Source organism: Mycteria americana, chromosome Z (assembly GCF_035582795.1).
Source record: "Mycteria americana isolate JAX WOST 10 ecotype Jacksonville Zoo and Gardens chromosome Z, USCA_MyAme_1.0, whole genome shotgun sequence".
Taxonomy (NCBI): domain Eukaryota; kingdom Metazoa; phylum Chordata; class Aves; order Ciconiiformes; family Ciconiidae; genus Mycteria; species Mycteria americana.
The window spans coordinates 38,639,007-38,651,807 of record NC_134396.1 but is presented as its reverse complement, the minus strand read 5'-3'; the positions used below and the strand labels follow the sequence as shown (position 1 = coordinate 38,651,807).

At 40.0% G+C, this 12,801-nt stretch overlaps 1 protein-coding gene across 4 annotated transcripts in view; it reads left to right on the top strand.

Annotated features, from left to right (window-relative positions):
* The window catches only part of PTCH1 (patched 1), a 68,224-nt gene that overhangs the window by 16,393 nt on the left and 39,030 nt on the right, over nucleotides 1-12,801 (top strand). For all 4 annotated transcript variants that reach the window (XM_075526483.1, XM_075526484.1, XM_075526482.1 and 1 more), the window contains 5 exons: nucleotides 7,908-8,097; nucleotides 9,395-9,464; nucleotides 9,577-9,668; nucleotides 11,130-11,328; nucleotides 11,983-12,104. In XM_075526483.1, coding sequence (XP_075382598.1) covers nucleotides 7,908-8,097; nucleotides 9,395-9,464; nucleotides 9,577-9,668; nucleotides 11,130-11,328; nucleotides 11,983-12,104 — 673 coding nt within the window. The remainder of the gene's footprint in view (nucleotides 1-7,907; nucleotides 8,098-9,394; nucleotides 9,465-9,576; nucleotides 9,669-11,129; nucleotides 11,329-11,982; nucleotides 12,105-12,801) is intronic.

The following is a 12,801-nucleotide window of genomic DNA, read 5'->3' as shown; positions in this document are numbered from 1 at the left end:
CCTGTTACCAAGGACATGTGTCGCAGCTCAGTAAGCAGCTACTGCGTTTTAATTGGAAAGTTTGAATCGCGTGTACCAGTTTCGTGTATTATTGTACATTTCAAAGCTGCTTGCCTTTTTTTTTTTTCAGTTTGTACTGTTCAATTTGTTCATTTTGGTTCCCTTTTTTTTTTTTTACTGCGCTTTTCCAGTTTCTCAGCCCAGAGGGACGCCAAGCAAGAAATGCATCAAAAAAGGTCTAATTTTTTTTTAGCAATCCATCTATTTTACCCGATCAGAAATAATATTTTTCTGCCTATGGTCAATACAGATGCATACATGTAAAATCAGCTTTTATTTGATTTTTAGAAAGAAAAGGTTTTAGCTCCTAAAATTGCAGGGAAGATTTCCCACTACAAGCAGAGGCAGCTGTTGTTGGGCTGTCTTCCTGAGTATGCAGACAGCTTTGTGTCCTTGTCACAGCTCTAAACTTTGTCAAACTGTGACAGAATGAAAAGCCATCTTTGATGTGTGTTTTTATTTTTGCTATTCATAATCATGTCAGCATTAATGAAATTTGTAACAGCAACACTGGAGTCATCCTCAGCATGTGTGAGGAGTAACTTAACTCATATCATATGATGGCTTGGGAGATAAAAAGAAGCCTTTTGAAATCCTTTGTTGTGGTGGTTTTTTGTAACTTTTTTGCATTTGTAGGTCACAGTCTTTTATCTTTGCTGCTTCTTTTTTTTTTTCCTTTTTTAAGCAAAAATGAAGAACCTAGTGTTACCTAATTCTCAGTGTGACAGAAATGGTTGAGATGGTCACATTGTTTCTAGATTTTCCTAGCAGACAGTAGTGCTAAAGAGAGATTGAAGTCGGTTAAATCTTCACATTGGGATGTGATGGTATTCTAGACAGACGGTGTCCTTTTGCTGGACATGATAATGGGGGAGAGGAAGTGTAGAGTGCCCACCTGGACGTTGGGAAGGGAGATGGTAGGGTGCAGGATGTCTTAACCTGTGCAGGCACAACTATCACTACTCCGTGTGAGCTATACAAACGCAGATACGGGTATTCAGCAGAGTAAATGCCGTGCGAGAAAACCTAGACACAGCATGGAATTTCTGACTGCTTGTAGTCCAGTGCTGGCATAGATCATGTCTAATTACATGATAAAGATGGTAATTTTTCATTGAGCTGTTGCACAGCCCATTGAATGACCATGTAATCTCTTTAAGACGCTGATTGCTTACCACTGTGTTCTAGCTCTTGTAAGCTCGTCATTTCTCAACGGATTTTTCTTTTTTTGGTAGCTCAATTTCAGTCACTCCCTATGAAGTCTTTATTTTGCATAGTTAAATAAATGAGCAGAAAAAAATCATTGCAGGTAGCCAAAACTTTCATAACTTTAGAGCCATCCTTAACATCGTTAGAATATCAGATATCATGTATTTGATAAGGTCTTACAGTCAGTAGTTAATAAATTCAGAGATCAACCATGTAAACTAATAGCAGTTCTGACTCTCCAAGGAGACAGCATTTTAGAAGTTTAAAGAAGTGGACGTGCCAACCAGTCCCATTTCTTGTACTGACTAAACTTAAATTTCAATGAAAGTGTTTTGCACTTCCTCCCAGCAAACAGTTTTACCCCTGTACTCTGCCAGTCAGGCCCAGGGAATGATAATTCTGAGGAAGGTGCTGTCTTCCCTGCTCTTCAGGATGCTAACTAATACTGTCTGTGTGCAGAAAAACTATATTCTGTTGCTGACAAAGAGCAGTACAGACAAGCTCAAAAATCCAAGAGAACGCAAAGACAGAACTCCCTAGAGAGCAACAGGAAGCTTTAAATCAAAAGGCCATTATTTTTCTGTGCCCCGTAAGAGGCAGAGTAATCTTCATATCTGCCAGAGAACTTCAACTCTTTATCTCGGGTTCTTTATAGGAGGTTTCGATCCTGTGTGGGTAGTAATTGGCTGCTATGTTTTGTTGTCATGAGGTCTGTGCTCCTTTATCAATACAAATGGAAATTGTCATTGGTGTCATTAGGTGCTGCCTTCTGGTATGTGGCAGGTGTGAACACTTCTAATCCCGGTACACAGTTAGGACAGGGAGGCAAAGCAGTGGCTGTCTGGCTTATCTGTGTACCATCGTAATGGACTGAAACTAGTTTCATTTTGTAGTTTTTGAGTAACACCTGTATATGCGTGTGATAGTGGTGCACAGGGGAACAGCACAAGGAGAGACTATGTGAGGAGGTGGAGTAGAAGGAAGCCCTTAAGCAGCAGTCAAAGTTGAGGGAGCTAGGCTATGTAAGATTCCAGGGACAGAGGATCCAGTGTCTTCAAGACTCCATGAAGACAGACCCTTCCTGGTTCCCATCCCAGCAGGGAGAGGGTGCTGAAGGGAGAGAAGGCAAGGCACCTGCAGCTTTCCCCAGCACTCACCCAGGGTGGAGCGCATCACGTAGTGGGGGGCTGTCTGGTCTCCTTGCAAGTCTGGGCTGTTCTTGTCTTCCTCTATGCACCGCTGCTTTTTGGGCTGGTTGGTAAAGGTTCAGTCTCAGGTGAACACGTTGGGATATTATTCTCAGTGTTTGTTTTTATATGGTTACTGAGTCGTTAAGGGTTTTTATTTTCTATTTCTCTGTGGTTCTCGTTGTGCTGATAACAGGTATTGCAAACTGCAGAGGTTGCCTGCAATGGCTGTTGCTCAGGCTGTAATGTAAGCATTGTAAGGGGTACTAATCTACATTTCTGATTTATCAAAAAGGGTCAGCATCTTTTGGAGGGATGAAATGAAAATGTTGTTTGTGTGAGGTGTCCATCACTATTAGAGGTATGTTTTGTTGCTCTGAGTTGTCACTGTCAAAAGGTTGGGCTGGATTGCTCTAATGCTACACATTTACAGTCCTGGAAAAAAGAAAAAGATGGTGTTGCTCAAAGCAGAACTGTGTCTGCCCACCCACAAGTGCTCAAGTGGAAACACCTTAAGGCCCATAGTCTTCAGGAGGGAGGTTCTCCAGAAAATTTTGCTCTGTTCATGCACCTCAAGCTTGCCACATAAGAACTTGGGCTCCAAAACCAGTAGGTATTTCTGGAAATCTTGGCTTTGGTTTCTCAAAAGTCTGTCCTCCACATTGGTAGGCAAACTTTTTTATCCCAAGTGTTTGGCGCTCAGGAATGTTCTTTTTTTAGAGAGAGCTTGCTCTCCACTAAGCAGTTGTGCTCTCCACTCCACAGTTGTGCACAAGGTGACTATTGAATGGTTAATAGAAGTAGTGTTCATGTCTGAAAAAAATAACAAAACCTCAGGCTATATGATGCAATTCCAGTAACCTGAACTGGAACATTGTAAGATACTGTGAAAAAGAAATAGTTCATGCCTTTTGAGCAACCGGACAGTAAATTAACAAGCAGTGATTTTTGGCTATCACTCATGGATTGATTTAGGATCGATATCTTAGTGTAGCAGAGGTCAAACTTACTCCTCAGACCACTCGGCGTGGAAGGGACTGCAGTTCCCGGTGGTGGATTCTAGAATTCTTTATAAGTATGTTAATGTAATACCACATAAATTTTAAATGCTGATTATGAGAAAGGTATAGGTAAGACAGTGACATTCGCAGTGAAAATGAGCACATGAGCTGAATGACCCCGTAACTTGGAAACTGTTAGTGAGTCAGTGGAAGGAAATCTGTCAGAAATTGTGCCAATGAAAACAAATATGGTTTCACTCATGTCATTGGAGGGTGCATCAGCGTTGTGCAAATGTACACTGGAGGCAAGCAGTTTTGTTTTTCTGGGTGCTTCTCACTTAAGATGCACCGAAGCATTTTAATGTGTGATGACTGAAACACTCGGACTGTGACCCCAGTGCTTGGTAATGGGATCTAGAGCCTTTCACCTACAGGTCATGGGTTCAGGCCTGCCTCAAGTTAAGGATGACTAAAACTTGTTACCACCTGACAGCTGTTCATTGCTCTTGGGGGAGGGAGACACGGTGGTCTTTACATAGTTCTTAGCAACCCAGCGTCCATACTGGCAATTACTGCTCTCTCCAGGCTCTTCAGAAGGGCAAAGAATTTAGTACCTTGACCAGCTTCCGTTCAAGTCGGTGGGGAAGTTCACGAGGAGCAGCAGCGTGTTTCATGGTACGGCATGCTGCCTTGCTCAAGGCAGATCTCCCGTGTTCTGGCAAAGAGCTAAGAGGGAAGCCTGTGGATATCGGAGAGGGAGGGAAGGGGGAGATACTTTCCTCTTCTCTGGAAGAAACGGGTTTTTAACAAGAACTAATACTCAGCAACAAAGATGCTGGCAGTAAAACTGTCTGAGGTTGAACACTGGCCTTCAAACACGTTCTTGAGAATTACAAACTGATACATTAAATGAGAAGTGGTGCCAGGACACTGGTGTTATTACTTTGTTGTGATTTTTTTTTCCTTTTTTTTTTTAATTTGTTAGCTAAATTGTACAGATGGCATAGTATCTCATTTCTAGTAGGCAGACACCCAGAAGCTGATGACATTGCTGGAAGGATAGTGCAAACTGCTGGATTGTGTTACCATCGCCCATGAGACAATGTACCGATTTGTTATTTAAGTCAGCATTTTGGCTTGTGGGAATTTGTGCCACCAACTCAGCCATCTAGGTGCTAAATCATAAGGAATCATGTAAAGGACTCGAATACCATCAAGTGGCTTTTGATATATTGAAAAAGGAGACTGATGTGTGGATTTTGTCACCAGAATATTAAAGTGAAATAGTTCTGTCTGTCTTTGATATGGAATAAGATGGGAAGTATTGGTGCTGTATGCCATACATGCAATTTAAGTCCGTAGCATTTTGAGTGTAAAATGTTGTCACCAAATATAAGAAAACAGAGTCCATAAAGGGAAACCACAAAACACCAGCATTTTGTTCATTGGTCATGTTTTCCATTACATCATTTGTCCAATAGTGTGGAAATCGTACGATGACTATAGTGCGTGTATTTTTTTTTTTTTGCTTACAAGCAATGACTTTCTGCAGAGCGTGCAAGTGTTGAGCACAGTACTTTGTATCTTCAGCACAGTGAGGCCAGAGGCTTCAGGTACATTTCAGTGACATTTTTAGTGGTTTCTCTACAAGGTTTTTGCACCAGCTGTGGATAGTTTGGGGGGAAAAAAAAGGCAACAAGAGCGCTTGATTGAAAAAAGTGCATGTTCAGCTGATTGTGCTGATTGTGGAGGCTTAAGATCTCTGGGTATGGCAGCCTCCAGTGATCTTTGCAAACTTTCAGTTAAAATAAATGAAAACATAACTGGTAGAAAAATTTTTTTTGCCTTCCCTTTTGCTCTTTATTACTTCTGATATGTTGAAAGGCCACTGAGGTATCCATTTGCTTCTGGTCTGTCTGTGTGTTTTCACGTAATCTGACTTTGGCAGTCAGAATTTTCCTCTGCAATCTACATTTATAATTCCTTTGTACCTGGGTGTTACATTGTATAAAGTATCTACATTTGCCTGTGGAGTTATCTTTACAGTATTTGGCTGAAGAAATGTACATAACAGACCCATCAAAGAAATAATTAAATGGTGTAATGCCTTAAGAAGAATGCGGAGCGGATCTGTTGCTGGGTTCTGGAACGTGCACCCGCCGCCTTGGGTGGTTTTGCCATTCCTGTTTTGAATGGTAAAAGGAGAAAAAAACAGCTTCTTTTCTGATGACTGACTTGTGTGATGCAATTTTGATTAGCTCAGTCTGCCTTATTCAGTGAAGTTAATGTGGTTTGACAGGAGCTTGATTAGGAAGCAATCATTTCTGTTGATAGTAAACAGTTGGTCACTTTCAGCGGAGATAGGAATGCTGCCCTTTGTCTTGCATGAAGTATGATTTGTTGGTTCAAGTCCTGGTTAAATTCAAAAGGAAAGGGTGGATGGAATGGAAGAGAATGTAGTACCAGGAGAAGTAGTTTATGGTAGACTCCACAGTCCTCATAAAATTGGGGCTTTATTGTCTTGGCTGGCATTGAGACACAAAAGAGGGAGAGAGACGTTTTGTCTGTGGAAACACTTGCAGTGTAAAGGACTGCAAAAGAAAGCTCTGGTTCCAAGACATACAGATTAGGATAACTCTGCTGTTTTACCCCCACCCCATATTCCCGTAAGATGAAGCAAAATTTGTTAGCGTATCATAGACTACTGGTTGGTGGAGAAAGACAGCAGCGAGCATGAACATGAGCCTGATAAGTGAAAGTATTTTTAGGGTTTTATTCTTGATAAGAATTAACAATAGCTTTTTGTTGCCGTGCATATGCAGTCTCAATGATTGTATGTTCTCTCACTGTAGTAAGAGGGTTGTTAAGTTATAAAGGGACTCTAGGTAAGGAAGTTGTACTTTGATTTTTATTTTTTTATTACTGTGAGCTGATCACTGTTACTTGGTGTGAAGGAGGTAATGCCACATGTTACAGGCTGAAAAAATGGAGTGTGTTGCGGAAACGCTTATTCCTTCAAAGAATTCTTGAGCTAGAAATTAAGCAATGCTTCGTGCCAGAATGACTGTATGGTTTAATTGTTGAGGGTCTCATTCCGACCGCTTTATCCATGCAGGGGCTCAGCTTCTTGCCTGGTGGTCCTTTTAGCCCCAGGGCAGCTATGGGTGGGTTGAGGGCTCAAGTGATTGAAAAAGTATGTCCTTGTTCAGGCTTGGGAATGTCATCTCCCACACTGCCCACTGGTTACAGATCAGTCTTCCGTTATACAGCCTAGGAAGAGTTAGATGTACATGCCTAATTTCTGTTCACACTGTTGCAGAACTAAACTTTGGCAGTAATTCAGATCACCAGTGCCAAGCTGACTAGGACTGAAAAAAATGTAACAAATTAGACCAGATCTGTAGCTTGGACTTAGTAGAGCAATAAAGGTAATAAATTGTAAGGCATGGAAACAACATGGTGGTGGTATTCTTGTCCTCCTCATCTGGATGTGGTATTGATTCAGCTAATGGGCTGAATTAATTGACCCCGCCTCCCACATGCATTTGCTAGCGAGACTACGGGGGAGGTTATATAAGGTATATGAACTCTAGCTGAATGCTTTTTTGTAAGAGGGAAGATAATTTTCCGTTCTTACGTAATACTTTCTGGCAAGGCAAATGGAATATGTCTCCCCCTAGAGCCTGTCGACTTTGCAGTCTCCCTCTGCCTTTTTCTCCTTTTTTTACCCCACCATGTTTTAATACGGAGCACACTGTTCAGCTCATGTGGGTTTAAAAACAGATGTTGCACGTGAATGATCTCCTGCCTCACAGCATGTTATGCAGGTACTGGACCACTGGGGTAAACTAGATGTAGACAGCCCTCTGCTGCACTCAGAACTGCACCTCTTCATGTGAACTTGGTATTTTTTCTTTTTTATTTAAGACTGAAAGAAATACTCATGCTCACTTACTCTTTCCCTCCTCCCTTTTTTTAACTGAAGAGAAACATTCTCCTTCTGCCTTTGCCAAATTATTTAGGAGAAGAGTGTAAATTAAAGCCATTTATCTTGAAATGTGCTATTGGAGCAGACTGTTTATACAAGTGTAAGAAATTGTAACATAGTATTTGGTCTGGTCTGCAAGGAAAAGGTTTTTCTTTTTTCTTTCTTTTTTTTAATTTTTACATATGGGATATTGGTTATAATGTAGAAAAAACTGTTTGAGGTTCCAGTTTACGTATCAATGTTTTAGTGCAGTAGAGGCAATGGTATTTTAATGAGGAATATGGGTTTAGGTGCAGTGTTACTAAAATAAAGTTGTTATTAGTTTTAGAGTTATACAAGTTATACTTGAGACAGAATAGTCCATGCACATGGTCAAGTTTTTCTGACTGGAGAGTGCTCATCGAATGAATCCAGAATAAGCATTTACTGGCTAATACAAAGCTGTTGGTATTTATCCATCAGTTGGTGGACGAGTGAGTCGGGAGTTAAATTACACACGGCAGAAGATTGGAGAAGAGGCCATGTTTAACCCCCAGCTCATGATCCAGACGCCACAGGAAGATGGTGCTAATGTACTGACAACAGAAGCACTCCGACAGCACCTTGACTCTGCGCTTCAGGCCAGCAGAGTACACGTCTATATGTACAACAGGTAAGGGGAAAAGCAGAAGTTGTCTTCATCATCTGTAACACCTAAAAAGTGGGCACATGCTTCCCTCCATATATTTTTAAATGGTTAGCACTTCAGAGCCTTTCCCTTAGGACTGTGTTTTGATTTGAATGTCACTGGTTTCTGATACTTGATGTTGTGGCATGATAGCAGCAACAAGTTGGCTTTTAACAAATAAGATGGGGTAAGTGGTGTTGGAAGAGATTCTGAGAGTGTACCCCTATGAGCAGTGCTATAGTATTCAGCATTTATCTTGGTAAAGGAGTGATGTCTATGCTCTTAAACATAGCACCTTATGGATGGGATCCCTAACATTGAAAATCCTTCCATACTAGAGTTGAATTCGCTTGCTGACACCATCATGAGGCACATAATGACTGTGAGCAGTGGCACAGGTTACTATCCTTCCAATAGTTTGGATATAAAGGGAAATGCAGACATGTGAGAAATGGAATAGCTGTTTAATAACATAGACATAACAGAGTTGGCCTTCAGAGTGTCTGTGTGCATATACTAAAGGTTGGGAGTTGTGTGTTGTCCAACAAAAAAAATAAAGGTTCACCTCAGGAAGGTACCAGCTTTGGGCTAGTGAGATGCCTCCCTGAAAAGTGGTTCCTCCAGGGTTATTACTTACATGATGATGTGCCTAGGAGTGCTGCCTGCAAGGCATGAAGCCCCCTGTCTTTCAACGCATCTTTTCAGCACATCCAGCTGATGCCTCAGTGAACTAATGCTGAGGCTCCAATTATCTTGTACCCAGCTCCTGCCTTGTCTAAGGCATTATATGTCATGGCAATGGAACTTGTAACATAGCTGAAAAAGGAAGGCAGAAATCCTAATGGTTTCTTTTCTCCTGCCTGTGTGGGTCAGCTGGGAATATTCTAGTCCTTTGAGCTGGAGCTGGCTTCTCTCTCATTTGTGTCACTGATATCTTAAGTCATAAATGGTCTCATTTATACAAAGATGGATTTCTGTCTCTTTAACATGTGTTGACTAGCCTGTTCATCCAAAAGCAGCTCCATTATTTTTAATGAGTTTTACAGAGAATGTGAGAATAAATGAAACAAATGTCTAGTCTGTAACTACAAAAAGAAAGGCCTTTGCTTTTTCTGTGAGGTGTAGTATATCTATGCTGAATAATATTTGCCTTTCTTAGCGATTTGCTGCTTGAGGCCAATACGTGTACGTTAGTTGCAATTTTAAATGTCTGTTACATTTAAAAAATAATTTTCCAGTAATTGTGCAAGAAAAAAATATTTGTTCTTTATATTTCTTACAGACAGTGGAAATTGGAACATTTGTGTTATAAATCAGGAGAACTCATCACAGAAGCAGGTTACATGGACCAGGTATGTGTTGCAGGCATTTAGTTATAACATTTGTGTATTCTCATGATTCAGCTTGTGCTGCTTTGATTATATTCTAGTATAACTGTGTTTTTCCCCTTTCTGATTTTGACAGATCATAGAATATCTTTATCCTTGCTTAATTATCACTCCTTTGGACTGCTTCTGGGAGGGAGCAAAGCTACAGTCAGGAACTGCCTATTTATTGTAAGCATTTTTTTAATAAATTTCTGGTCTGACTGATTTTAATTGTGTAACTGTGTATGATTTTTCAGTTGCATTCCCATTGTTTATTCAGGTTCTGATTTAACAGAAAAATAAAAGATGAAGTGTAGTGTCTCTACAGAAAATATACATGGATTTTTTTTTTCTTTGAACAAAGATTTTCCTGTTTCTAAGAGATGATTTGTAGGCATAGATTTAAATCCTGTGTTATTTTTCCTGTTCTGCTAGCACGCAAAATAAAATGTAAGTTCTGAATTCGAGCTTTAAGAATTTTATGCCTTTTTTTTCCCCTGAAATAAACTTGTTTCTGGTGGGGTGTTTTTTTTGTTTGGGTTTTTTTTGTTTTTTGTTTTTGTTTTTCCATAAAATACAAAAACATTGATTGGCTGGGAACTTTATTCCTAAGCAAATGTCTTAGGTTAAATCTCAAGTCTTCCTAGAGGAATAAAGAACAAATCCTTTGCTTATGAGATCATTAAAGAAACCATATAGTATCTTTTATGGGTGGTTTCTCACAGTTTACAAGTGTGATATTATATGCCCTGAATCCTTTAAAGAGTTAATTGTTAATCTGTGCAGGCATTTTCTGTTAATTATGCAAGAGTTAGCATTTGAGTTATTGTTTCTGTCCTGGTTTGCATGTCTCTGTAAAAGCAATTTGCAATGGCCATCTCCTAACCTTTAGTGTACAGTTTTAGATGGGGAAATAAGGGGGTTTGTGTTTTCTGGTTGGGAGATTCGGAATAATGACTTAAGCCTGGTTAAGCAGATACAGTGTGGTTTGAACCACAGAATAAGGCAGCCAAAAGCCTTTCTAGTCTGGCAACATCACAAATTCAGAAGTGGGGGGTGGGAGACGTGACAGTGATAGTGGTGACAGCCATGGTAGCAGGAAAGCTTGATGGTTGATAGTCAAGCTGCCAGGGCATTTGAAGGAGTGCAGTATTGTTACAGATAAACAAAGATCAGCTATATTGATTGATTACATTTGCAAGATGATTATTAGACTAGCAAGAAGAAATCTGATACTATGAGAAAGGCTTTCTTTCCTCAGCCCCCCTCTCTTCTTTCCCTGTCCCCTCCCCCCCTAATTCTTTGAAGCAGCAGTTGGCTGCTTTTTTGTTATTTAGGTGCTTGATGATTTGTTTTGCTTTGCTTGTAAATGGAAGTATTTTTAACCTGTGAATATTCTGTTTTATACAATAACTTTGTAAGAACTGAGTATTTTTGTTAAAATTACAACTGGGCTGCAAGAAAAGTACATAAACAAATCTAATTAAAACATGCCTTACATTTTATGAAACAACCTTACCAGAAAAGGTTGTAACTTGTAACAGAAAATACCTCAATTATTTGTGCAAGTGTGAATTTTAAAAGTATGTTTGTTTCAGTACTTCTTTTGTCTTTTTCGTGTGTGTCATTTTCTCCTGGTTTCTCTTGCAGAGGGAAGCCTCCTTTGCAGTGGATCAACTTTGACCCCTTAGAATTCTTGGAAGAGTTAAAGAAAATAAACTACCAAGTGGAGAGCTGGGAAGAAATGCTGAATAAAGCAGAGGTTGGTCATGGTTATATGGATCGACCTTGCCTGAATCCTGCTGATCCCGATTGCCCAATCACAGCTCCCAATAAAAATTCCACCAAAGTAAGTTTGCTTGTCCTTGTGCGTATCTTTTCAAGGGAGGCTGGGGGGGGCGGGGGGGACGACACACGACAGTCAGAGAGGAGAGAAGAAGGTACCATTTTCTTCCAAGCAATATATAGTTTGTATTCTTGAGTGATGTCATTTTTCTGTTCTATGCTGTATGCTGTCAGCACCCAGTCATGAACTTCCCCTCATTCTGTGATGCAATGCTTAATCCTGCGTATTTAGGGTGAGAGTACAGTTGTCAGCTACTGGCTGGTTGTGGCAATGCAGTGATGTGGCATTTCAGCAAACCTAGTGCCTCAGACAGACAGAGCCACTGCTGGAATACAGCTGCCACTATACACTCACACCACGCAGCAAAGCCTTCCTTCAAGTAGTGCCAGTTTTGTTGACTTTTGTGAAGAATTTGAAGTCACAAGCCCCAGTTTTACATATGCCTTTATCAATCACATCAGGCTTTGGAGAAATTGCCATCTGGTCAACAAGTATCCGGCTGATTTGTTCAACTTGATTTGTTGAACACTTTTCTCTTTGTAGACCTCCTAGATTGTCTTTAATATCCATTATGCTAGTATACTGGGTGTTGAATTAGGGTATGAGTTTGTCTGAAGTTATGAAACTGATTGATTGCTTCTTTATAACTTTTTCTAGCCTCTTGATGTAGCCCTTGTTTTGAGTGGTGGATGCTATGGACTGTCAAGAAAATACATGCATTGGCAGGAGGAGTTGATTGTAGGTGGTACAGTCAAGAACAGTTCTGGTAAACTTGTCAGGTAAACAAATGTTTAAAGAAAATGTCAAAGTTTTTCTTTGTTAGAGTTTGGGTTTTGGGGCACAGGGGGAGGATCATGCAAAATCTACTGCCTTCATGTGTATTATGAATCCCAGTTTAGGAGGACATGCCTCAAGAGAAGAGAATATAAAAGAGTGATAGGCAGTTGTTTAAATTTAGGGAGGCATCATTGCTTCCTGCTTGTAACCTCAGAATGATAGTGTACATCACTCAGAAAGAAAGCTTTATCCTGGGAACTTCGTTGTTTAGAATGTATGTATAAAGCATTGAACAGTGTTTAAAGCACTGAACACCTTTGATCATGTTCTGAAATATGATCAAAGGAAAAAGGGGAAAAAATTAATTTGGATAATGTGCTCACTCATTTGACTTCTCTCAGAATTCCAAAATTTCCACTGAACTTTTTGTTCAGGATCAATATAGAGAAAAGTCTATTTTTATGTCCCTACATCTTGAATACAGTTTTGAGTGATAAACCAAACCCCTTTGTTTCAGACTTCTTGAAGAAGTCATGGAATGCAGTGGCAGAAAAACCTGTGAAATAGAACTGTTCTGAAAAATGTAGGCCATACTAAACTAAATGAAGCATAATTCTTCCATATTTAATACAGAGAACTTTTACTAGAACTTTGAATATGAATTTTGGCCTTTTTTACATTCACACTAAACATTGATAA